Source organism: Podarcis muralis, chromosome 1 (genome assembly GCF_964188315.1).
Source record: "Podarcis muralis chromosome 1, rPodMur119.hap1.1, whole genome shotgun sequence".
NCBI classification, from domain to species: Eukaryota; Metazoa; Chordata; class Lepidosauria; order Squamata; family Lacertidae; genus Podarcis; species Podarcis muralis.
Genome location: NC_135655.1, coordinates 79,539,749 through 79,567,111, shown reverse-complemented (window position 1 = coordinate 79,567,111; position 27,363 = coordinate 79,539,749). Strand labels below are relative to the sequence as shown.

General features: G+C 44.0%; 1 protein-coding gene across 2 annotated transcripts; it reads right to left on the bottom strand.

Annotated features, from left to right (window-relative positions):
* Positions 1-532: 532 nt before the first annotated feature.
* LOC114600565 (acyl-CoA (8-3)-desaturase-like) lies at positions 533-17,937 on the bottom strand. 2 transcript variants are annotated; one of them, XM_028736854.2, is made up of 12 exons: positions 17,158-17,937; positions 11,562-11,672; positions 11,082-11,279; positions 10,586-10,687; positions 9,454-9,582; positions 8,957-9,017; positions 7,806-7,882; positions 5,766-5,863; positions 4,437-4,533; positions 2,177-2,256; positions 1,609-1,734; positions 533-717 (listed from the first exon to the last, which is right to left on the bottom strand). In XM_028736854.2, the coding sequence occupies exons 1-12, from the start codon at positions 17,383-17,385 to the stop codon at positions 666-668; spliced, it is 1,359 nt and encodes a 452-aa protein (XP_028592687.2). In that variant the 5' UTR covers positions 17,386-17,937; the 3' UTR covers positions 533-665. The 2 variants fall into 2 exon arrangements, with proteins under 2 accessions (XP_028592687.2, XP_028592695.2); XM_028736862.2 differs by lacking the exon at positions 17,158-17,937 and adding an exon at positions 16,961-16,985.
* Between the last annotated feature and the right edge of the window lie 9,426 nt (positions 17,938-27,363).

Genomic DNA, 27,363 nt, shown 5'->3' with positions numbered 1-27,363 from the left:
CTGGGACCTTTGTATGTAAAAACAACCAACAATACATCGACATTCTCAAGGGGATAAGCCAAACTTTGTGGCCTGGTAGTTGTTCATTATGCAAGATCAAGAAAGGGACACTGAGCTCACCTCTCCAGTGCACTAGAAACACATACATGGTCCACAATCCAGTTTAGGTAATTGGTGTGTAGTAGGCTTCCTTTTGTGTAAACCAGGTGTTGAAAAAATGCATATACCTTACAGCAGAGGTGCAGAACGTTTTTTGGACCAGGAGCTACCTACTCATCCAGGTAAATGGCACATGACTGGTGACAATGGGCTTAAGCATACAGAATTTCTACCTGGATTGGGTCTTCAGAGAATCAGCATATGACATCTCAAATCATTCAGAGAAAAGAAGCCCTTGTGCACAGTCTTTTCCTTCAGATGCTTATACCCCCACCCTTTCTTCCTTTCACAGTATGGCAGCTCATTTGGGACATCTGTTAACAACTTTTACTTCCAGGTTCAAAGGGAGATGTACAAAATAGGGAAAGCATGGTATCAGACATAAATTTTATTATAAATAGGAAACAATGAAACACTGGGAGTTGGAAAAACATTCAAGGCAATCTGCTGGTACAAGGTATCTGTGGAGACATCGTGAATGAATCTATTTTCTGTAAAGCCAGTACTTATTTATGCAAATAGGCATCCAACCAGAGCTCTCCAGAATCCTTCAGGGAACTGCAGTGAGAGAAAGGGTGGGGTGGGAGAAAACTAATTAAGTGTTGTGGAAAAGAAAGGGTAAGATGCCAGAGATACAATCAAGTTAAATAGAGAGGCAGGAATCTGGGTAAAGATCAAGAAAGCAGAAATCTATAGCTCAGCAGTAGTCAACCTTTTTTTGCCACTAAAGCTGTATGCAGTTCCCCAACTGGCCATGAGCCAGCCACAAGCCAGCTGCAAGAATGGTGAAAGGGGGTGTGGCGGCTACTTATTTTAATTTCAAAATTTACAAATCGCCCTGTATTTAAAAAATACCTGAGGGATGTACAGGAATAGAAAACACCACAAGTAATAAAAAACAAAGTTGGAAACCATGAAAGCAACCAGAATTAAATGCTGCAGAAACGACTAATTCAGGAAGGCCTGGGAAAAGGCTGCTGAAACACTGAAAATGATGCTTCCAAGTCATTCTTTGTTGTGTTATTTCTGGAATTGCACCTTTTCCTTTAAAACAGTTGAGCAGTTTGTGCAGTGGCTGCTGGCCAGCCCCTGCCAATTGCTACCAGTTGTGTCTTCTGTGGGGGGAGGCAGCCCTCTGCCACTGAGGGTGCTGCAGAAACAGAAATGGGTGCCCCTGTGTTTTGTCAGAACTTGGGAGACACTGGAGCAGACAGGAGCATTCTGGAAGCATTACAGCATTCTCCATCTGACTCGACAGCAGTGGCTTGGCAAAATATCTGCAAAAGCAGTGCCAGCAAAATTTAATGGGAGCAGTGGGATGCTAAAAGCTGCTTGGCCGGTCTGATCATGCCACTGGTTTATCCACCCCTGCAGGAAATGAGAGTAAGCTGCCTTATCTTCTCACTGCACATCTGTATCTTTATGCCACATTTCTCCTTTGATACATACCGTAAAATATCTGCAAAGGCTGTCAGCAGGGGCTTGCACTTGTATTCAATGCCATGTTTGGCACACAGAGACTTAACCAGAGGGACCACCTTCCAGTAGTTGTGCCGGGGCATCGTAGGGAAGAGACTAGCGGGGGAAACCAAAACAATTCTGCCTCAAGTTCTGCTAATCACATTTGGTGTAGAAATCATAGACAAGGCAGTTATCCAGAAAACCGAACAATAGAAAAATTGCTTCACATACTGGACGTTTGTTCTTCCTACAGTGACTCACACAGCATGAAACGCATTCCTAGGATGTGTTGGCTTGGATCCAAAGAAGTTTCACACAACTGGCTCAGCATGTCTACTTGCACAAGGCAACGCGCTGATTTCTCTTGTGTTCCCTTTCCCAATGTAGCCTCTCCCACCACGTCCTGATTCACACTATTCCAGAGAGTCCTGCATCCCTAGGGAGTTGCTTTTCAAGGGGAAGGAGGGGAAGAGCCAGAAAAGCCCCATTGTGTCAGCAGGGTTCCACTCACCTACATACAACCCAGAGAAAGCACTTCCTTGCAGTCCATACTTACTGGTGTTCAATCTGGAAATTCAAGTGCCCAGTAAACCAGTCGTTGAACCAGGAATGATCAACGTTACATGTCGCCTGGAGCTGAAATAACAAGTGGGTGGATGTTGAAGCACTTGACAGCTTTCTCTCTCTCCTGGTATGACGGCTATGGGTTGCATTCAGCCAAGTCATTGTGCAAGTAGAAGAACTTGTACTCAATGCAAAAGAACTCTCTCTCCCCCCACCACATCCCTCCCAATGCGCCCCGAGTTCCCCCTCAACCCTCCAGAGCAGATTTGGCAGTGGGGTACAGAGGGAGAAAGGGGCAGGGAAATGCTGTTGAGTGAGCAGAAGTTTTGCTTGTTGGATTCAACCCTAAGTTACTACCAAATCCCTCCCATAGTTAGCAAAGCAGACTAGATGTCAGCACCACATTCTTGCAATCCTCACGTTACCAAGGAGCCTACAGTGGGTCCCATGTCTGCCAAGTTGCCCATTCCCCACTTTTCACTGTTACAACCCTCAGACCCAACTAGAGACTGTTCTTCAGAAGGGAAGGGATGCTGTGGCGGTCGGCTTCATTAGCCCTTCTGGGTTACTGAGGAGAACTGCTGCTGCTACACTGTGATACTGTGGTGGGCAACTGTTATGGACAGTGGGAAATTGAGTGATGCTCCTCTCTGAAGCATGTTGGGATTCCAAGACTGATTGTGAGGAGCAAAGAAGGTGGGTTTGTCTCGTTTCACTTGATTCTTTTTGGCAGCTTTCACTCCAGTCCTAGCAGGAGCAAGGAGATGCCCCGCTCTGGTCCCAAGAAGGCTCACCCTCTCATTTTGGGTGCTTGTCAAATGACGACAGAATACTGATAATAAGAACACAATGACACAAATGTGTTTGTGAGTGTTGCAACGCCAGCATTTGCTGAAGTGAGCAGTGGAAAGGTTGGATTACTTTTTAAAACAAACAGGACTACAGCTGGGTCCTAATTCTACAGGGAGGGGGGGAATGAAAAGCCATTTTTTTCTTTGTCTGTCAACCTAATACATTGTCCCCCTCCCCTTATTAAAAAAAGGCTTATTTGATTGTTACAGCACAATCAACAATGATTTTTATGTTATGTATCTGTGTTTTTCTATTGTAAGCTGCTCTGTGATTCTTGGGTGAAAGGTGGTATAGAAATTTAATAAATAAAATAAAAATACTTTAAAAAACAAAATTCATCAGTTTGACCACTGCTTGAGTTCTTTCCTCTCCCAGCAAAAGAGCCCCAGAGGTCCGGGACACATGGGAACTTCCTATCACAGAGGAAAGAGGAAGGACCTCAGTCAACAACAGGTAAATCAAGTGGCAAGTTGCAACATGACCCCCTCTCCTTCTTGAACATCTTCTCTAGGTGTTCCTCATACTCTCAAGGGCATGTTTCTGGTCCCTCTTGCTACCAGCTACTCTCCACGCTCTTTGTTTCCTTCTGCTTGCTTCTTAAATACTTGCAGGGCTCTTTCTGCCTCCCCTCTGCCCCTAAACCATACTCTAAGCCCAGAGATGGGGAACCTGTAACCCCTCCAGATGTTGCTGGACTACAACTAACATCATTCCTGACCGGTGGCCAAGAAGGCTAAGGCTGGTAGGAGTTGGAGGGCTGGCCCACACCATACATTGAAAGCACACCCAAGGCATATAGCATCATCCAAAGACTCATGAGAACTGCAATTTGCTAAGGTGGTCATTAAGGAGGAAGGATTACAGTTCCCAGGATACTTTGGAGGAAGTCATGGGTTTTAAATGTGCATTGGATGTGCTTTAAATGTATGATGTGAATCTGCCCAGAGTCTGGTGACATCTGGAAGGACCACGGATTCCCCATCCCCAGAATCAACTTGCTCCTTGTCGCTCTCTCCTGCTTCTTTACCGCCCCAGTCTACTCACTGAAAGAACTGCATCTTTGCTGCATCTCCAGCTCCCATGATTCCCTAGTCTAGTTGAGTCCACTAAAGCAGCAGTGGGGAACCTGTGACCCCACCAGATGTTGTTGAACTACAACTCCCATGAGCCTTAGCCAGCATGGACAGTGCTAATGACAGTCCAGCAGCATCTGAACGGCTACAAGACGCCACCCCTGCCTCCTTATCTGAACTCATGTTTGCTTTTCCTCCAGTTTCCTGATAAACATCCAGGGCAGCATCTTGGTCAACTTGAATTAGAACCCAGAATGATCTTTTGAGAGGATATAGAGCAGTCCCATGTATAGCCATACAGTTGCTAGAGTAAAAAAAAATAATTACCTGGATGGACACCCAGTCCAAGTTCTTGTCATAATCTATAGTCATGGGTATGTGATTCATTTGGGAGACCCAGACAAACCAGGAGCTTTCCAACATCCTGCATTGGGAAATAGAGTAGTAATACAGTAGAAAGCGAAATTCACTAATACAATCATATTGGGAAAATGCTTTTAAAAAAAAAAAGAAGCCTTGTGTGAAATCTGGAGTCTTGCACAAAAATCTGACTCCCTGAAAACATCACACTCATTTTTCTGTTTTTTCAAACTGAACTGAAAAGGTGGCTTTCACATTATTTTATTTATAAAGCCACAAGCAGAAAAAGCTAAAAGTGAATAGACGGTCCCATAGCAGCAAGCAAACCTTTCCCATCTCTGCTCAACTCATAATTGCAATGCAGCTCTGAACTCTCTTCCCATTCTGTCATTTTTAGGAAAGACAATCTTCAGCAGATAATGTGAGCAACTCAGCAGAAAACATTGCAAGCAGAACTTCCTGACCCCGCCCTCCAAAATAACCCCAGTAAGGCACAGTCAGACACAGAAAAGGGTTCATCACCGGAGGAATGGAATCCAATCAGCCCTGCTGGCGTCCTTGGCTATTTTAAATGTTGGGCTGAGCTTACTAAGCTCTCTCAGAGTCTCAGTGTTTAACTTTTTACTTGTAATATGCCAAGAGGAAGCCATTTCTTTTAGAAAATTACAGTAACTTACAGCCAACTTTGAAAATTCATTTTAATCAAAGGACCAGATATGAAACATAGTATTCAATAAAACAAGGTGTTTGCAGGCTTTTTCAATGGTGTTTCAAATATATGCGATTTCACGTAAACCCACGGTGCCTTGGAACATAAATTAGGAGTTGCCTGTATACAAAACAAAAGGGCTGCGGTGTGTGTGTCATATGTTTGTTTGGCTTGCCTTGTGGCCTCAGTGCACATAGGGACAGCTTCAAAAATAAGGAGCATCCTGTGCACATTTGTATTTCAATAAAGGCCTATCTTTTCACTTGTCCTGGGTGCCTGGGAAGGATACCTCCTGTCTAGGAACCTCTTTTTGAATTTCTCCAACACCAGTTCTGGGGATGCTTCTAATACCTGTCTTGCTATTTTGCAGACTTCTTGTAGGACTGAAGTCCACAAAGGGTTGAATTTTGGGGCTTTCCACCACAGAAATATAGATGGCCAACCAAGCCAGCTGAAGTTGGTCATGGTGAAGTCCAATTCAACTAAAAGGACAAGTCAGCCAACGCAAGCTCAAGTCCCATTGCTTTCACAAAGGCAGCTTTGAGCAAATTTAGTTGAATCGGGAGGGGTTTTGTGCTGTACAATACCTGACCAAGAAGAAGAATACAAGAAGACTCTTTATTTCTAGAAAACACCCATAGACGATGAAGAATCGGATGAAGAAGCTCAGCATGCAGGCAATATCCTAACAAAAGGAAGAAGCTGTCAGAATAGAGAAAGCTTAGTTCACATTGTTATTGTCTCCTACGATCCTTTACCCCAGAGGTGCAACAGAAAGTTTTGCTGATAGGCCTTGTGGTTGAAACAAGACTGTGATTGAAGTACTCAAGCATAGAAATAGATCATAGGCTTAGCAGGCAGGTTTCTAGTGCTTAAAGTTGTGATGATTGAGGATGCGTGGGGATTAGGTTTTGATAGCTCAGAAAGGCATTTGAGCAGGATTTCCAGGAGACAATGGACAATGGTGGTGTTTTCGGTGCCCTTTATAGCTCTTTGAAGCTTTGAAGAAGCCTTTGTATGTACACAGAATGAATGGAAAAATAAGTTCCAAATTTTGTATGAATCAACATAAGTCTCTACCCATCAAGATAACATAACATAATGTCATTTAACCAATGTTGAGCAGAAACTGCTTTTTTTTTGTTTAAAGAAACTATCAATTTTTAAAATAAAGATAAATATAGATGAAATACAAACATCATAAAAAATACTGATACAAAAAGAAAACAAAGGAGAATGAGAATAGATAGAATGGAGGAGAAGGAAAGGGAAGATAATACCCTACATTAATTCAAGCAATGTATCCTTTTATAATCACAATCCAAGGCACTGAGATATCTCTTTATCCCAATCTTCTAAAATATATCCTCTCCACAAACTTAATTGAATTATTGGGGGTCTATTGTCTAGACAGTATATATAGATAGGGTACCTGGGGTTAAGAACTTAATTTGTTCCGGAGGTCCGTTCTTAACCTGAAACTGTTCTTAACCTGAGGTACCACTTTAGCTAATGGGGCCTCCTGCTGCTGCTGCTGTGCTGCCGCCACGCAATTTCTGTTCTCATCCTGAAGCAAAGTTTTTAACCCGGGGTACTATTTCTGGGTTAGCAGAGTTTGTAACCTGAAGCGTCTGTAACCGAGGTACCACTGTATAGACCAAATAGCATAAAAATGATCTTATTTAGATTTTCCTCTACTTACTTTTCTTTGAAATGTGAGATGCACAGAGAGAGCTAGATCCCACAGTCTAACATACCAATAATCAACTGAAGGATGTGAGTAAGATTTCCATTGACTAACTATTGGCTTTCTTGACATTGTTAGTAACAGAAAGACCAGTGTCTTATAAGATACTCTGGGATTTGTATTCCTTTCTACTGAAAGCAAGGCCAAGGCTGGATCTAGCATTAGTGATTGCTCGTACCTACGGGACCGCCTCTCCCGGTATGCCCCACGGAGAGCCTCAAGGTCCATAAATAACAACACCCTAGTGGTCCCAGGCCCTAAGGAAGTTAGATTGGCTTCAACCAGAGCCAGGGCCTTTTCAACTCTGGCTCCGGCCTGGTGGAACGCTCTGCCTCGTGAGACCAGGGCCCTGCAGGATCTGATTTCTTTCCGCAGGGCCTGTAAGACAGAGTTGTTCTGCCTGGCCTTTGGCTTGGAGCCAATTTGATTCCCTCCCTCCCTCCCTCCCTCTCTTTCTTTTTTCTTTTCCTTCTCCTCCTGCAATGAGGCTACATTTTAATATTTTAATGTTCCATTATTGTAATGTGGTATTTTATTTTTGTTTTTAAGTTGTAATCATTCATCTTGTTTTTATTATTGCTTGTAAGCCGCTCTGAGCCCGGCCTTGGCTGGGGAGGGTGGGGTATAAATAAAAAAAAAAGTATTATTATTATTATTATTATTATTATTATTATTATTAAGATAATGGTAATAATATTTTATTTTTTTTATATGCTGCTCATCTGACTGGGATGCTCCAGCCATTCTGAGCGGCTACCAACAAAATATTAAAACACAAAATGCCTCAGAACACCCAAGAAGCCAGCCAGCCAGCCAGCCAGGAATAGGAGTGAGAGCTCTTCTCTTGCTTCATCTGTAACTCAGATAATGCAATACTTACCACCCAGTAATTCTTCTTGAAAGCAATGTAGAAGGTATGATATTGGAAGAAGGTAGGGAACAACAGTGGAGGCAATGCTGATGAAGATAGCAAAAGAAAGATGCGTTAGCCACATAATTAAAATATAAAATATGTAAAATAAACCAGATGTACTGGGAAGAAGATGGTGCAAGCGGATAATTTAGGTGTGGCTACTGAAGAATGCCTTAAGTTTTACTACAGTTACAAGTAACAGGGTACAGGATATTATGGACTGCGGGCTGGATCTGGACTAACGGTTCTCGCAGAGATCAAAGCGGCTTAAACTTAGTCAATACTAACTTGTCCTACTGATTTGAATGGAACTAAGCCACCATTAATTTAGTCTGGATCCAACCATATGATCCCATTAACTGGGAAGACGAACTCATTCCCTTGCTCTGGCACAGGGATTCCCCTACAGTCTGTCCTGTGCTTCCAAGCTCCACTGTAGCATAATGGTGGCCTACAAGGTGTTAGGGTCCAGGTATGGCATGCAAATACACATTACAGGGGTGAAACACTGCTCTGGCAGGAACTTCTATCAACAGGGAATATGAGAATGCTGTGGAGTGACGGGTCAAGTAGAACAGAGGTGCACAGCACTGTCCACCTGCTGGGCACAGGGCTTTTGCAGATGTAGCCGCTGCACACTATCATGTGCCCATGACTACGATGGTACCATAATAATTCACCGTAAGCCAACGGACTTCACTAACTCCCATGGCATTGCAGGAAGTTAGTCATACTTCCATATGAACCTACCCAGACCCTGAATTATCTTCTGAGGCCGTCCTTCGTTTGCCTCCTCCTCGAGAGGTCCGGAGGGCGGTAACACAAGAACGGGCCTTCTCTGCAGTGGCTCCCTGTCTGTGGAATGCTCTCCCCAGGGAAGTTCACCTGGCACCTTCATTTTACACCTTTAGGCGCCCGGCAAAAACATTCCTTTTTAACCAGGCCTTTGGTTGACCTGATTGACCCTTTTAAAATGTGGCTCTTTTAGGGGGGGTGTTATTGGGTTATTGTTTTTATTTTAATTTTATATATTGTGATCTTTTCTATGAACCGCCCTGAGACTGCTGGGCATAGGGTGGTATATAAATTCAAACAACAACAACAACAACAACACTTACTGAAGGAGAAGTACTTGTGCTGGTGGTTGTAAGGCATATACTTTGTCTTCTTTACCCCAAGCTGTGAAAGCAAATCAGGTCACATTTTGATAAAAATGGCCCTACAGAAGGGGGAGCCAGCAACTCCTCGTATGTTGCTGTCCTGTAATTTTCATTGCCATTGGCCATATTGACTGGGGCTGATGAGAGCTGGAGTCTAACAACATGTGAATGGCCACAAGGTCCCCATCCCAGCCACACAGGCACCTTGCCACTTCCCTGAATGCAACCATATCATTATTACATAGACTTCTTGCCAGTCAACATAAATTTAGTTCCTTGGATTCCCAACCCCACCCCAAAATATTAAGTGGCATGTATTATTTGTTGGTGTGGTTTTTTTTAAGGTAGACATCTGGCGACCACACATACAGCTACACTAGAAATAGGTAGCGCATAGGAAGAAATAGGAAGCATTCGTTGTTTTCTGAAGGGCATGAGAGCAACATGAAACTTGCCTCCACAGAGAGGGTCTTCCCCAAAGCAAACAAGACAGGGTGCATGTCGATGTCCGGGTCCTTGCTGTGGCAATTGGGTTTTGCGTGATGTTGTGAGTGCAGAAGAGTCCACCAGTTGGCTGATGCTCCCTGTTGAAAGGAAGGTCAGAGAAGAAATCAATTCTACAGCACAGCTAAAGGTAAAAAACCAAGGAGATCACTGCACTGTAGATTTTGTTGATATTTTCACCCCGTCCCATTGCAAGAATCTCCTGATCTGATGTTTTGAGAAAGGAGGGGGCGGAAATTGCTCCTCTACTCTTCCGCTCCTGACTGACTGCCTGACTCTGTGTGGAGACAGTCTTATCTATGTAGTGACTAGATGGCTAAGTGGGAGATGTTGCACTCATGCAAGCCAGTAGTTCTTTAGTTTGTAGTAGCTATCAGAAATAAAAGGAGTTATGCTTCACAGCTAGCTTCCGCGTTATTTATACTCTGCATGAGTCTGGTGCTCACAATGCACAGCTGTGAGTCCAGTGCACTGGGACCTGTTTTCCAGTCGGGGCAGAACCAGTTATTGAGCCCAGTTGCTACACATCGGTTGAAAGGCGTACTGACAGATTTATGCCACATTAAGAGTCAGTCCCTCTTCGTAGGAAGTGCTAGGAACTCTGGTCCTGTCGAGGGGAGCAGGGAGACTAATAAGAGGATTCTAGGCACCTTTGCTACAGCACACAGGGTTCATTTAGACAGCAGTGAGGAACATGTGGTCCTTCGGATGCTGTTGGAACTACAACTCCCCTGAGCTCCAGCCAGCACAGCTGATAGTCAGGGAAGGGGGTAGTGGTAGCCCAGTAACAGCTGAAGGCCAAAAGTTCCCCATCTCTGCTTTAGGGGAAGCCAAGACAGTTCCCCTGGTATAAAACTGATTTGTTTGTAGTATATATGCACCCACCATGCAATGGGAGGGTTGTTGGCAGGCTTTTGGGAACAAAAATCCACAAAGAACTAGAGCGTTCCCCCCCCCCACCTTTTAGTGTGTTATGCACATTGTCCAAAAATATGGTAGCTTGATTTTCAGATCATCAATCCAGATCTCTTACCCTTCCCACCCTTCTCAAAAAAATAAAAGTTTTCAAAAACAAGCACTTACAAGAAGATGGCACATCACAAATTTGTGAAGCAGGTGGTTCCACTTGGGCTTCTGGAAGACGGAAAGGTGCCCCAAATCATGTTGGAACCATGAAGCCTGGATCTGGAAGGCAAAGAACAATGGCCTGCCTATCATTTGAATGGCTTTTGGGGTCCCTTCTGCATCATTTAATTCAAAAGAAGCCATCATGTCATTGAATGTGGTAGCTCTAGAGTAATCTGTGTGCCATGCATACTACCTGGGTAAATGCAGGCATGAATTTCTGAATAATACCCATACAACTCATAAATTGCTGAGGATAAGGAAACGTCTCACTGCAAAGGACTGGCATTGCACCCATTAACGCTGGGAGCGACAAAAATCCCAGTGATAAAGATGACCTCCAGAATGAGCACTGGCTTCACCAGGGTAGTAGAAGATGACCAAGGAAGCTGGTTTCAGGTGCTTAGAACAGAAGGCCAGCCTTTGGCTTTATTCACGGAGCAAGACAACTTACGTGGGACATTGTGCAAAGTGCCACAGAGACAGTGAAGGGCAGTAAAGAGGTTCCAAAATACAAGAAGTTGAGCCAGGACGCAGCATCCAAGAGCAGGATGTGAAGGAACACCGCCATGAAAAAGTAAGTGTTGGGCTTCAGGAGCCCCATCTTCTCTATAGTGGTGCGCAGCTCACGGAAGTCCATGATGAGTGATTCCTGTGTAGAAGAAATTTAAAAATGACAGCTGCCTCTACTCTAGGAATTGTTGGAGTAGCCTGTGCCCTTAGGAGAAGCAAGGGGAGGGTGTGACCAGAGTTTTAATGTCTAATTCTGCTCAGGGCTTCTCCCCTTCTATCAGCCCGTTGCCACCATTTACAGGTTCAGACCCACGCGTGGCATCCTCCTTTAAGCACTCCAGAATTCACGTAACATGAACGGAGGGAAACCTTACTTCTTCTTGGGTTCACATCTCACATCCAGGGGTTAGGAGAGACTTACATTTTTGCTGGGTCCCAAACTGGATTGATCTGGTGCCAACTCCCCAATCAGCAGCGGGTTCAAATACTTCTTCACCAATGACTTGTTGACATGGAACGCTTCAAAGGCATCCTACAAGTCCACAGGGGGAAAAGAAGGGAAGGCAAAACCAATACCAGGAAATATTGAGTGAGGCCACTGTGCGCCCTGCTCCCCGGTGCTGCTACCAGCCTCCCAATTTCTCTGGCAATGTTCCTCTTAAAGGAATGTGTGGGTTTATCAAAAGTAAAACAACAGATGAGGAGTTTGTGAGATAACTGGCAGATGGGTGGTGTGTATTGAGCTCATCCTCAACCATCTGTTGAGGATGCCCTAGCTCTGGAAGTCCTACATTTAGCAGGGAGTTGGACTACACGAGCCTACAAGACACAGACACACACACACACACACAGACAATGTGATTCTATGAAAAGGAGACTCAATCATGAAACAGCGGAAAGTTGACAGAAGTAAAACAAAGGAAGCTCTCTTACACTGGTGGTCTGATTCAGTTGGTTAGAACATGGTGCTGATAACACCAAGGTTGCAGGTTTGATCCCCAATGGAACAACTGTATATTCCTGCATTGCAGGGGGTTGGACTAGATGATCCTCAGGGTCCCTTCCAACTCTATGATTCTATGAATTCTATGAGATCCTTGGTCCATTTAGCTCAGCAGAGCCAACTCATTCTAGCTTTGCTCCCATTCTAGCTTTTCTTTTCCCCGCAGAGTTCTACAAGGACAACAGAAATGGAGGAGGAAGAGGAGGAAGTTGACAAACCTGGACCAGCTGCAGGAAAGAAAGGCAGGCTGGGGGCAACTGGCTGGGGGGCAGACTTAGACTGGTAGGCCAGTGCACTAGCTGCTCTAATGGGCCGGCACTTACAGATTGCTTCCCACTAAAAATCCTGATGCAATTTACACACATTAAACAATATAAAGTAACTGTACAAAACAAATGTGCAATTACTTTTAATAAATTGTACTAAATAAAATGGATTTAACAATACAATACAATATCACTGGCTGTTGCCCAAATGCCCAGGAAAACAAAAATGTATTTGCCTGGCGGCAAAGTAGTAAGAAGCTGGGTGCAGCGCAGGCCTCCCAAGGGAAAGCACTCCACCCTATGAGAACTAACCTCTGAATAGACAGGCATAGGATTGTGCAGTTGAGTTTCATGTGCAATAGCATGTATAAATAGCTCTAAGTTACTGTTGCTCAGTCATTTCGAAATATCAGTAAACATCTTGTTGTGCAAAAGGAATTTGTCACAGTGCATTTCAAGTTCTGTCATTACGCAGGTGTGAAAAACTGGGAGGGGGCAAAGCAGGGATTTCTACTTCTCCACATTCCCCACCGTCAAAAAAAAAAGATGAAGATGCAGCTTCAAGGTGGGTGTTTCGGGTGAATAATCTCCCTTTGGGGCTAGCAATTCATTGCAAAACTTGTGAACAATGACAGCTATCAGGCAAGGTATGCATGAACCTATCATTTGAATGCAGTTAATGAGTATCTACAAATATGAGCAGGCGAAAGAGACGCTAAAAGAACTAGAGTTGAACTCATGAGAAGGAATAGGGCAGTCTGGAGATACCGCAAATGTATGGCTGGGCAGGGAACCTGTTCTTCAAATAAAGACCTGTTCTTCAAATAAAGTGGAAAAAATGAAGGGATGAATAGCTAGAAGGAAAGATTGAGAAATATATTAAAAATTTGGACTGGGAGGAACAGTAGAAACGCTGATATCTATTAATTAGCTCAAAAGTAAATGGCTGAAATCATGAGACAGAGACATTTGGAATTACACCTGACTGTCCTGTGCTGCCTATACTCTTGTTTAAATTCCATGTTTATTGACACTGTTGAGATCAGGATGTTTACTGCTTTACTCTGAGTCAGGCGGGCTAAAGCACAGAATGAGCTCAGGCTTACAAAAGAGATTAAAATTAATTTTTAGAGCTTTATTTGGCTATGTTTGAAACACGAGGAAGAGCAAGCAAGGAGCAGGTCTTCTGCATGGAGAAATGCTATTGAGTGACAGAGAGAAGGCAGAAATGCTCAACATCTACTTTGCCTCTGTCTTTACCCAAAAGTAAAGCAGTGCCCAACCTGCTAATAACAAAATAAATTATAAAAGGATGGAGCTGCAGCTCAAGATAGGAAAAGAGAACTCTGGGCTACTTTAAATGACTTCAAATGCCCAGGGCCTGATGAGCTGCATGCAAGGGTACTAAAGGAGCTTGTGGATGCAATCCCGGAGCCTCTGTCTATAATCTTTCAGAATTATCAGAAGTCCCTGCTGACTGAAGGCAGGCAAATATTATTCCCCATCTTCAAAAGGCAGGGGGGCCTTTGAATATTTTCTGGATATGTTCTTTTTAAACTAATGAAAGAGTTGTAGTGCTCCAACACCATCATTCTATTCTATTTTCCCGGGGGGGGGGGGGATAAAATCTTAAGTCTCTTATCACCACCATTAACCAAGTTGCTAAAACACCAGTAACCAAATTTTTTTAAAAATTAGGATTGTAGTACTGTATAGTGTTTTAAAAGTATAACACTATTATCGCATTTTGTGCTATACTATAAACATTATGGTGATATAAATCTTTAGTGCTCTACACACACACACACACACACACACAGAGAGAGAGAGAGAGAGAGAGAGAGAGAGAGAGAGAGAGAGAGAGAGAGAGAAACTTATGTAATAATTACAATATTTTTTCTAAGACTAATGGGTGTCATAAAATGGCAGCCACCTCAAGTGTTAGAGTGAATGTGTGCCAAGCTTCAAAAGACCCCCCACACAGCAGTTCTGTCACACTTCCTCCTTGTGTGGATGGGACATAGAAAGATGACAGGGTAGTGACAGAAACCATCAGTCTGGAAACAGTCATAGGGTTTGTTTCAACTGCAGCACCTGCAGAACGCCCTGCACTCTGCTAGAGGTTAAATGGAAATCCCTACATATTTTACAGTTTGTAATGGTACTGTTGAGTTATGACACTGCAGCAATTAAATAAATCAAGAGCACGTTGCCTCTAATTAAGGTAAATTATCAAAGGTTGTGGGGTGGGGGCCAAAATAATTTGCAGACATAGTCAAAGGTGTGCGACAGTGGGCTCACTCCTAGCACTTATTCCATCAGCCGTCGTGGGAAATACTTGAGCAATGTACCCCTCTCTTTCTGCTTTGCAAATCAAAAATGGGAACCTGTGTGCAAGACGTTTCAAAGGTTGTGTAAACACTATGCTTTATTATCTGACACAGAAGATGTATTGCTGATCAGCAGAGATAATCAGAATATTAATCAAGAAATTATATGCATAGATAATTGCCACCCTCCCCCCACAATTCATGTACATATGATTTTCACTGGCTCCGAAGGTAGCAGGGAATGAAAGGGAGAAAGTCCTTTGCGAGGGTCTTAATGCAGCTTATAAACCATACATTTGAAGCACTCCCCCACCCCCAAAGGATCCTGGAAACTGTAGTTTAGCCCTCACAGAGCTACAATTCCCAGTACCCTGAACAAAGTACTGTTTCCAGGATTGGGGGGAGGCCTTTAAATGTATGGTGTGTATGCAGCCTTTGATAGTCTCACACTTCCTTATAGAAAAATGAGTTCTTACAAGTCAGTGCTTGCCACAACAAAAAGAAAAAACTTTGGAAGTGGCTTGGGAAATACCTCCACAGGTTTGGTGGAGGCCAGTGGGTGCCCTGACTAACCGACAGATTATTTTGGGGCGGGGACAGGGGTTGGAACTAAAGCAAATAAATAAAAAACAATTCTATACAAAGTTGTTGTTTGGGCTTTAAAAAAACCTTTCTAGTAAGACTGTGGTTCTCAAAACCTGGCTGATGTAGCTTGAGAAAACTTTTGGCATTAGGAAGCATTTGGATTCTTCCTTGAAATAATTTCTGGAATGTGGTAGTCACGGGGGTACGGGGGAGGTAGAGAGAACAAACTGGATTTTGCTTGTGGCAGGATTAATTTGCAGAGCATTTTAAGTGCTGAGCAGCCACTCCTGCTGTGAAGCATGGTGACGTGGGAGCCTATTGTTAGAGAGGGCGAGGAAGGCAGCTGGTTTAGGGGGCGTTGTTGAAAGTTAGGAAATTGTCCATTATTTTGGTTTTGCAAAATTTGTTAACACTGCAGGGAGCTTTGGTGCGTGCTTTATGCAGGGAGATTACTTCAAGTTGAATTTCTAGATCCTGTTGGACACAACCCAACCACAAATTAAGAGTAAATTACAAGGCTGCTGAACTCTAGTTTTTTGACAAGGAAAAGAGAAAATACCCAATTTCATGTTAGCTTGCTCCAGGGTCATTAGGATCATGTCCTTTGAAACAACATGCATAACTTCGAGCTGCAATTTGCAGCATCATTCCAGGACTCATTTTCAGCAGAGCAAAAGAGCTTCCTCTAGCCCTAAAATCCTATAGAATGTGTTGCACTTCAGATGTTCAGATGCTGCAGCTCAGCATCCCTAGCCAAGGTGGGTAAGGCTGATGGGAGTTAGGAGTCTACCACATCTGGAGGGTGAAAGCAGTGTGGCTTTATTAAAAGCAAACTGGCCAACGCCCAGGGCCCCACTCATTATGGGGCCACAAAAGTCCTCCTTTATAGGCAGTCTGCCATGTCTTTATCTCAGCAGCATTGCAGGCAAGCAATCCTCTCCTCATAAAAATGCAATCTGAGGGCCATCTGCTCCCTGTTAAACCAACCTCATCCACATCAGTAGCGAATATCAGCAGACATCATTGCCCAAGCAGCCTCATAGGACAACGGAAAACCAAGTATGCCTAGATCTAAACGACAACTCCCAAACATAATTCTCACGTTACAGTATAGTGGATTGCTCAATTGCTCAACTAGTGGGCAGATTTAAGCAAACAGTGCAGTTTAAAAACAGATTCATATTTTATATTTAATCTTTGACTAAAATGGGAGATACTAAGATGATCTTTGCATCTTGAGGGAAACATTGGTTCAACAGAGCTGTTGACTTTGAGGTCAGGAGTATGTTTCGATTATACAATCAACCTCAGGAAAAATGCACAGCTTTGGCAGCCTAGCAATTTATTCATAAATATAATATTCGAGGCATTTACAACAATTTATGCTTATGACCTCACATTATTCTCACAGTATTTGCAACTTTTGCATCAGGTGAGAAGTCATTTTAAAAGTTCAAAATGATATATATATATATTACGTATAATCTGTGTTCTTCTATGTTACAAGGATGCATAGTAGGATTTAACACTGATTTCTCCTCAGCATAAAACTGGGATAATTTTTAATTACAGTGCCTTGACTAAGGAATTTACTGCCAACGAGGAGGATTGACTCCTAAATGATTTATTACCATACCATACTGTTATTTATCGACGAACGGACTATCACCCGTTCACCATATGTCCCTCAGACCTTAATCTGAGGCGCTCCGGATTTACAGCAGAACAGAGGAATGCGGGACCGACTGACATGCAATTTCACGGGACAGCTTAGTTATCTCGTCCCCTTCACCTCCTTCACACTTTTCACACGACCCCCAACCCGCCTCTCACCGTCACGTCCTCCCCAAAGTGGCTCATGAGGATCCGGGAGCCCCCAGGGTGTCTCTGGCAGAAGCTGCGGACGTCGTACACTTTCCTGCCGACCACCAGCCAATTCTCTCGCCCCGGGGCTCCTTGCTTGGTGTTGGCCTGGATTTCGTCCCAGGTGAAGAGCCGCGTGGCCGAAGAGGGCGGCCGATGCGGGACCAATTCCACGCTGGACTTCTGCTGAGGAGCCATCCCGTTCTCCGACGCCACCTGCTCAGCAGCCTCCCGCCCGCGCCGCCAAGCGCAACTCAGCCATGCCGCTTCTCCCGCGGCGGTAAGGGTGGAACACTCGGCCCGGCCTCCTGCACGTGCGATTGGCTGGTTGCTCCGTCGGACATGCCCCCTGAACCCGTCTATTGGCTGGCAGCGAACAAGCCCGGAGGCGGTTTTGTGGCGGAGCGGAAAACTTTCGCGCTTGGCGCGGTTTGCAAGTAGTGGGGTGTGCGCGGGCGCGCCTTCCTTCTGGTTGCAGCCCTGGAGCGAGTCCCGCTGCGGGTTTTGAGGAGACGCCAGCGAACTCCGGCCGCTGAAGGTCCGGCCTTGGGTTCTCTTTGCCAGGCGAAGCCGGGCTCGAGTCCTGCCTGTCCCTGGCGATAAAAACGCAGCCTCAATCGAGGGGGCGACGAGATGCACATTCGGGTGCCGCCGGCTAATGGCCGCGAGCGGCTCTGGGCCAGAGCCTTGCCCAGAGGAGGTAGCCGCGGCCTCTGCCCCGGCCCAGGATGGGGTGCCTGGGCGTAACCCCCTACAGATCAAATAAAACAATAGAAATACTTAATTGACCAGTCACGTTGGTTCTGCTCCCCCAATAACAAAAGTCCTGACACCCCCCCCCCCAACAACCTCCCATCCCTAACAAAAATCACCCTGTCAAGCTAAAGTCTAGCTGTTCACTTTCCCGCTCTTGGGGTGATACCAGGGATGGTTGCTGCTCCCCAGCAAGTAAGCAAGAGGACCAGCTCCTCTGCTCCCACTTCCTCACTGCCAGAGCAGGAAGCATGTGAGAGGATGCCACTGGGCCTTGCATGAAGGAGGAGGAGACGATGGTGAGTTGGGTGGCTGGGTGGGTGTTAGGCTGTATACTTGAGTCCCTTCTAATTCCTGAATCCAGCAAGGATTCCATAGCTGGAATCGCCAGGCCAGCTTCTTGGTAGTGGCCCCCTAAGTATGGGCCATATTAAGGTAACATAGGAAGTGGGTCTGAGCGGGGCAGGCCAGTGCTGCAGGCCCATCCCGCCAATTGGCTGGTAGTTAGGGGCAAAGCTGAGTTGTGTGTGAGAGCTAGAAGCAGGCTGCAGGTCTGATAGAAATGAAGCATGGCTGTGGCTATGGGAGAAGCAAGACCTTATGCGGGTGTTAATGCTGTGAGCCTCTCCGTCGTTGGCTCAGGTTGTACATACGTGTAAAGAAACCATGTATCACACCAAGTCTCTGCTGTTCCTCATTCCGAGGAAACTGAACCTCAGAAAAGTGGCTGGAGCCCTTGGTGTTTTGCACTGCGCAGAGTCTGGGGTAGCGTGCAACACAATCAATGGCCACTTGTCATAATGGCTATATACTGCCTGGATTGTTGGGAGAGTGCTGCTGGGCTCGTGTTACTTGTGGGCTTCCCAAAGGCACATAATTAGCCAGGGTAGAAAGAACACTGATTGCCACACTAGCCAGAGATTAAGCAGATGGAACTGCATGCTCTCTTACGGGCCAGGTTTCACATAGGGCTTGTACAGCACTCTGTATGGAAGCCCCAGTAATCAGCTGAGCACCAGTGCTTACAAATGGCTTGTCACCCCCATTTTGGCACAGCTATGCCCTTACTTATCCCGCACCTGACATCAGGTGTGGGGCAGATGGGTTTCGTGTGGCTGAAATGGCCTTGCTGGCAGTGGCGTGCAGTGAAATTTTTCATCTGGGAACAGTTACAGCCAGCCAGAGGAACCAGCTTGCGAGGGCAATTGGTGGGAGGCCAATGCACACATGATGTCACACACATAAGCACTGCACCTCCCTCCCTAAGCTGGGCAGAAGCTTCCCAGGCTTTGGGAAGGAGGTGCCAGGGGAACATTGGGGGACTAGCCTAGTCCCCCTAGTCCACTGACCTCATGCCACTGCTTGCTGGCCCAGTGGGGAGGTCTGACAGGCCTAATTAGGCTCACAGTCAGGAGATTCCCCACCACTGGTCTAAAGGAGGAGGGTAAGTGACAAGTTGAAAAGGTGGTGGTTGTTCCTTGCAGCTCCCACTTGCTTTCATGGGTGACAATCCAGAAGATGCTTTGTGCCACTGCCTCTCTGATTTGGACAGAAGGTGAAAAGAATGGCTTTACAGACTAAACTTCTTATCAAACTATTTAGGTTTTTTTCTGGGGGTACACAAGGGTACACAGTACCAGCACTGTTTTTTCCTAGAAGAAAAGCAATCTTCCAGTCTAATAGCACCATTGCTGTAGCTGTCACAAGCATCTTCATCCATACTATGAAATGTTAGTTCCTTGACATTTGCTACAAGCAAAGGTACCGCAGACTCCTGACTTTTCTGCAAAAACGTGTTTCACACATTGTTTTGTACTTGAATGAGTAACTTTCAAATATTTTCAGGAGGTGAAGGAATGCCAGTCATTACTGGCTCATAGATGCTTCCACTATGTTTCAGCTTCTCTGACCATGCAAGGGATCCAAGTATTTCCAATCTTCAGTATATAAAAGATTTATTTTGCCATCAAATCTCATGATCAACAAATAATAGGAAAGCTCCCGGAGAAGTGCCAAATGCAGGGCTTTGTCCAGTTCCAGCACATCCAGTTCCAGCACACCCAGAGGCGGAGCTAGCTGCTCTGGCACCCGGAGCGGTGCACATGTTGTGCACCCGGGGGCAGGGCTAGCCATTCCACATAGCTAATCCACACTTAATGCTTATTTCTTCATGAAGTCAAATCCTGTAACCTGACTTATGGAATACAGTAAGCCTGCAATTTACAGTACATGGTGGTTATGTTTCAGGGATCATACGTAAAGCCAAAGTCATGTATGGTCAAAACACGTTGGATTCAGTGGCGGGTGGGCGCCTGCTCCCTTTTTATTCATTTATTTATTTTTCCAAGCACATAAAGCTGAATGCACACAAGTTAGATGTGCATAAGTTACTGCATTCAAAATTGGATGTATATTTCCAGAATTAGGAGTGTAAAGAGGAAACACCCATTAGTAGTATGTCTGCCACAAAATCCTGTTTTAATTGTGTAGGTGTTGGCAAGTTCAAAGCAAGCACTAATGCTACAGGGAAACAAAAGTGACACTGAAGGCACTTTTCAAGCTCAAATATCACTGGTAGGTGTCCCTCCAGATGTGGCTGAACTACAGCTCCCATCATCCCAGGCTGTAGTTCAGCACCATTTGAAGGGACAAAAGGTTCCCTACACCTTCTGCATGGCCTGGGTTAGGCTACTTTCAGGAAAACTGTCACAGCTCTGAAAGTAATGAATCAATTTGGACATACAGTGGTACCTTGGTTTTCGAACATAATCTGTTTTGGAAGACCGAGTTCTAAAACGTACGAAAATTGTGAACTCAATACAGAAGCCTCAATATAGAAAACTCAGTACGGAAGCCGCATGGCATGTTCGACTTCCAAGGCATGTTCAAACGCTAGTTTACAGTGTTCAAAAACTAAAATGTTTGTCAATGGAGACGTTTGGAAACCGAGGTATCACTGTACTAAGGAATTTGTGTGCTACACTATTTTTGATGAGTGTAGAAAAAGCTTAGCCAGCTCTGTTGTAAATACTATTAGCCAAACAGAAGTATGGGTTGTGCACAAGCAATTTTGTTAAATTATCTAAGGGTACAAAGTTCAAAAAATAAGGAAGCGTCTGATTACCATTTGCATGACGCAATTGTTAGGCAAACTGGGTTGGAGCACCTGATGGTATCACAGCCCCAGGCAGGAGTACAATTCAAATTATTTTTGAAATGGGTGTGTTGTATTTTCTTTCCCACTGACATGTCACTAGTTTCAGAAATGCAGCAGACACAGGATTTTAACCCTGTCCAGAGCACTGATGAGACATCAGACCCATCCTTCCAGGCAGTTCTATATTCTGAGTAACAACATCTATAAACAAAATGGGGAAAATTCAATGTAGCACCAAGAGAGCCAGTGTACGAGTCCCCATCTGTCGGCGGTGGAGGCTGGGCGAGCAGAGGGTGAAGAGCACCAAACACGGCCCCCTCCTGCCTGGCATATGAGTGCCTGCCTCGCATCAGCGAAGGGCTAAGGACTGCAGAAGATGAAGAGCACCCTCCACGCTTCATGCCCACCACCCCAGGCGCTGGTGGACAGCACTATGACCCTGCTTTTAGGAGCCCTAGGTGAGCACTGAGTGCAGAGTGGGGTCCAAAGGTGGAGAAACTACCCCAGAAGGTGCACAACGTGCTCCCAGCAGAGGTAATACCCCTTCCCTATAACTCCACACATCCATTTAAATTGGCAAACATGAGTAAATTATATTCATTTATTTCAATGGGTCTACTCTTGAATAGGGATCTGGGTGGCGCTGTGAGTTAAACCACAGAGCCTAGGGCTTGCCGATCAGAAGGTCGGTGGTTCGAATCCCCATGACGGGGTGAGCTCCTGTTGCTCAGTCCCAGCTCCTGCCCACCTAGGAGTTCGAAAGCACATTAAAGTGCAAGTAGATAAATAGGTACTGCTCCGGCGGGAAGGTAAGCGGCGTTTCCATGTGCTGCTCTGGTTCACCAGAAGCGGCTTAGTCATGCTGGCCACATGACCCAGAAGCTGTACGCCGGCTCCCTCGGCCAATAAAGCGAGTTGAGCACCGCAACCCCAGAGTTGGTCACGACTGGACCTAATGGTCAGGGGTCCCTTTCCCTTTACTCTTGAATAAAATCCAGTTGAATACCACCTTTGTCCAGGAGACCAGAGCTACTGATGCTCTTATCAGGTTCTGTGATTTCTGAAGTATTCTGAACACACCAAGTATCTCAGCTGCTCAGTGATGTAGGCAAAAGTCAGAAGTTATTCCCTCAAAAGACAAGGGAGATAACCTTTTGTTTTAAAAAAGCTGACCTGCTCTCCAGCTGTGTTTCACCATTGCCACCAGGGATCCGGGTAGGACTTTCTACAGTTCCAGGAAACTGACCAACTATGCTGTCTACTCATAGTTAGTTGAGATCATAGAGTCATTGGGCTCTTTTTTTGCATTTAGTATTTCTGTTGAACTTTGTTGCTCTTTTCCTTATACTCTTATTTACGTTTCATAATTGGATAGTGTCCCTGCCTTCTAATTTGTTGGTTTGAAGGTGCTTATTTTGTAGAACTGATGCACGGATGCAGAAATCTGCTGAGCAGTGCATGCACCTTTTTTAAAAAAGTGTTCACCCAGGAATTGCACAGCAGCACACATCTGGGAATTCCTAATTCAATGCAAGTTTGCACGAAGCACACTTTATGTCCAATGCTAAAATGACAGGCATTTCCCATTCCAAACAGGAAAATGGGAGAAATCAGTATCATAAAATATAGTGAAATCAACAGAAGAAAATGATGCAATGAGATCTGGAGAAACAATTTTCAGTTTCCAAGTTTTCCCCTATTGCAAATTATCATTGTTTTCTAGCATATTATGTTCAGACACACTGTCCATATGGTTTAAAATATTGCTGCACTTTACACTTTTGTATTGGTTTCCAAAAATGCTGTTCCTTGCTTTTCTGATCAGTGCTATAAAGTCTTCAACAGCTTCCATGTCTTGTCTATGTGTGTCCTGAACCCAGTTGAGAGATCTATTCCACAGTAATCAGATAAAGGCTTCAGACATAAACTTGTGCAGACATACTCTATAATTGTATTGCTAATCTTCCAATAATGCATGCACTGATGTCCCTCAGACTAAGATAGGCAAAGTGTTTACCTCTAATTCTTAAAAAGACATGTGCAAAACTCCCACAGCCTAAATATTCTACTTTTAAACTGCTCTGTGTTCTAGACTATTTTGATTTAGCATACATTGCTTGATCAAATACAACATTCAGACTTTATGACTTCTTAATCTGGACATCACTTTGTGCCCAAGAGACACCAACACTGCAAAAGCATCAGCTGTAGGAAGATACTTGACATTTTCCTGGCATCACATTAACAGACTTCACAGTCTGAAACATACAGGCTTTCCCAGAAATTCAGAACAACCTTTTCACAACTTGGGGAAACAGCCACGGCACCCTCAGAACTTATATAAATGCACTGAAGTTTTTATACAGCTTCAGTATGAGTCCCAAGAATGTGTCATATTCTGTGCCCCCCAAAAAAGGGTGTAGTAGAATCACATCTTGCCTGCACACCCCAACATGATGACTAGAGATATAGCAATGTGGTAGGCCACAACTTTGATGCAACTTTGAGGAGCTACAGCAGATGAAATAAACCAACATGAAGCTCTGCTGACTGAGAATTGCAAAATAACGAAAGGAATGAGACAAGGCTGCCCATTGTCACCCTTGTTATTTATATTAGTTTTCGAATTATTGGCACAAAGAATAAAATATAATCAAGAAAGTATAGGTATGAGTGGGACAGAGACAATATAAATTAAATGCATTCACAGACGACGTGGTATCTGTAGAAGAACCAATAGAGTCAATCCCGAAAGTATTACAAGAGATTTAAAAATTTGGAAATGTAGTAGGTCTTAAGATTAATAAAGACAAAACCAAACTCTTGGTAAAAAATGTGAATGATGAGAGTAAAAATAAATTAAAAGATGTGTCAGGACTAAAGATTGAAAGGAAGGTCAAGTATCTAGGTGTATGTGTAACTGCAAATAATATAAATCTGTATAAAGATATTTAAAAACCTGGGAAGATATTAATTTTGCAAATTTGGAACAGAATGAAACTTTCACTGTTAGGTAGAGTGTTGACTATAAAAATGAATGTATTACCAAGAATGTTATTTTTGTTTCAATCAGTACCGGTGATTGGCAAGACAGATTGTTTCAATGTACAGTATGACAAAAAGATATTTCTAAATATATCTGGCAAGAGAAAAAAACCGAGAATAAAATATAAAATATTGATAGATGTAAAAGAGAGAGGAGGTTTCTCCCTGCTGGATATGAGATTATATTATGAAGCATCTTGTCTTTTCCGCGTTTCCGTGTGCTGTGCTGGTGCTGGCTCGCCAGAGCAGCGATGTCACGCTGGCCACGTGACCCGGAAGTGTCTGCGGACAGCGCTGGCTCCCAGCCTCTAGAGTGAGAAGAGTGCACAACCCTAGAGTCTGTCAAGACTGGCCCATGCGGGCAGGGGTACCTTTACCTTTACCTTTACCTTGTCTTTGTTGGTTGATGACATTGGAGAATTCACATATCTTAGATTTAGAAAGTCATGATAATATTTTTGGTTGGCATGCCTTTCTGTGGTATGAAAAGGTGAAAGTACACAAAGGATTTACAAATCATATAATTAGGAAAAAATTGTATAGAGTATGGGATAAATATAAAAACTTATTGGAGACAAAAACACCTCTTTGGCTCTCACCATTGGAAGCCATAGCAGTAAAGAAGAATATGATAGAAGGTGAGACAGCTTATAGAAATTTATTAAAACAAGAGGGAGGAGAGCTTAAATTTAAAGAATTTAATTATTTATCAGGAAAGTTAACAACATGGATACAATATCATCTTTTGAGTTAAGTATTTAAGAAAGATAAGAAACAAGGGTTTGGGGAACAAATATCATAAATGGAGAGAGATCTGTTGGAATGTAATGTGGTGGTCTTGCAGTAAGGTTAAAGCTTATTGGGAAATGATATACAATGAATTGAAAAAGATGTTTAAAATAACATTATTTTTTTTTTTTTTAAAGCAGAAGCTTTCCTTTTGGGAACTATAGGTGTAGAACTAACTAAACAGTATAGGAATTTATTCATGGATGCGACTACAGAGGCAAGAATGTTATTTGCCCAAAAATGGAAAGAAGCAGAAGTCCCAACGAAAGAAGATTCGATACAAAAACTCATGGGTTATGCAGAAATGCAGAACTTACCAGAAAAATAAGAAATCAAGACAACAATTTTTAAAAATAAAAGAATGGAAATGGTTTATTGAATATGTACAAATAAATTGTAAACAGATAAAGACATTGGCAGGATTATTGTAATAATCTGCAGTTTCATAAGAGTAAATAATTAAAGTAGATGAAGAATAAGTTGTTAATTTAGAATATGCAGGAAATGATAAATATAAATTTAAGGAACTGCAGAAAGAGGAGGAAGGAAGTTGAGTTTTGAAATGTTAAAATGACTGTAGAACCATTGAAATGTATATAACTGAAATTCTTTTCTTTTTTTAAAGGAGTCCCTCATTATCTTCATACAGTAGCGAAAAGAGGTGACTGGTTGGCTGGTATTTAGATGAACATTACTGGTGAAAGACTATCAAAAAGGATGACCTCATTTAATCACTCCATGTGGTAATGATCACCTCATTTTTTAGGCCCCTGGTCCTATCTGTTATGCTTACCCAAGTAATTCTTGCTGAGCCCGGTTATGACATTAGAATGGCTCTGGATGGTTGCTTCTCTTGCCATGAGTGACACCTGACTTTTGCAGCACATGCATTCCTGTGGAAGGAATTCTGAAAACTAGCGCTCACTGGAGGTCAAGAGATTTGTGGAGAAGCGCATGGGGCTGGTTGGGCTAGCCCCCAGGTGGCAAGAGGCATGCCACCTGCTCTCCTTGGCAGTGGAGCTGAAGGAGGCTCCTGCCCATCTTTGTTAGCTGTGAAGGGCTGGGTAGCGCCCAGAAAAGTGATATGGGAGGTGCCGTGGGATTTCCGACTGCTGAGGCAAGCAGGCAAGGGTGGGGCTTCCAAGTATATGGTGCAATCACGGAGAAACTTAGATTGCATCTGGTTGCACCCAGTGTATGTAGCCTAGCGGTATCTCCCTATGAACTCAGGCAGATGACCTTTGGAGCAGCTCATCATTACTATGATTATAATTATTTACAGAAGCAGGCATGACATCCAAAGCATATGCTCTGCCATCGAGGGATGTGGGGAGGTTACTGGGTTGTAGGGACGGCATGCATATCAAAGAAGATATGCCTTCAGTCCTTCTATTTCCCTCTGGACAGAAAGTTCTCTTACACTGGGAAAGGCTGTTTTGTTCACCCAAGCAAGAACTACCCCTTGGTAACATGGCAACATGGAGAGCAGTAGCAGAGGTTTTTCTCTTCACCTTCTGTTTCTTTCTCTAAGTGCAAGTGCCAGGGACTGAACCTGGACTGCTTTGCACATAAAATATGTGCTCTCTTAAGTGTTCGTCCTGACCAAACACCAACCAGGGGAAACATGCATAGCAGTTACAAGAACTTCCCTCAAGGAAATTCACCTAGATGCACAGAACAGGTGCCGAACCACTAGAGCTACAGCCTTCTTCCCATCATAGATGTCTGCAAGGGAAGGTGAGGGACAGTTGCCTTTCCCCCAGATGAACCGCTATCCTCAGATTACTTTTTTTAAAAAAGCAGGTATCTAGCCCATTATATATTCTATCTGTCTGTCTGTCTGGTCATGGGCTTTGAAGATGCTTGAACTCAGGATGAAAGGGAGAAACGTGCTAAGAGGAAGGCATGATTGGCAAACCCTTACCATGATCAACTCAGGCCCAGAAACCTATGTCCCCACTGTGGAAGGATGTGTGTGAAGTGTAGGTGGATTCCCACGAGGCAAGACACAGGGATAACAGCAAGAACATTTATTGAACTAACAGAACTGGGCAACAGGGGCAAAGGAACTGCTTATATACATTTCTGAAGGCCTGGGCCACTCCCACTCCAAACGTGATTGGCTATCTAAACTTCCAAGCTGCGAATCATGACTCAGAGTTTAAGGGCCAGTGGCAAAGGCCCAAATCCTGAAATGTTCTGTGATTGGATCATGTATCGAATCAGAACACAGGAGCTCAGAATCCTTAGTCCAGACTCAAGCTCAGGCAAACACAGACCACTGAATACATAACAATGTGGATCCAGAAATGGCCTCCATGGTCACTTACATGGTTAAAACCTTGTTTATGGAAGACAATCTTACTCGGCTACGAGTGATTGCCTAAGAAGAAGAAGATATGGGAGAAACTACAATCCTTTGTTGAGGAGAA

What these genes read in the sequence shown, in the direction of transcription:
- LOC114600565 (XM_028736854.2), bottom strand. Translation starts at nt 17,385, where the DNA reads ATGGCTCCTCAGCAGAAGTCCAGCGTGGAATTGGTCCCGCATCGGCCG. An exon ending in TCAAGAAGAATTACTGGGTG is followed by an intron (nt 5,864 to 7,805) that starts GTAAGTATTGCA and finishes TCCTTTTGTTAG; the next exon opens with GATATTGCCTGCATGCTGAG. An exon ending in TGGACTGGGTGTCCATCCAG is followed by an intron (nt 2,257 to 4,436) that starts GTAATTATTTTT and finishes TTGTTATTTCAG; the next exon opens with CTCCAGGCGACATGTAACGT.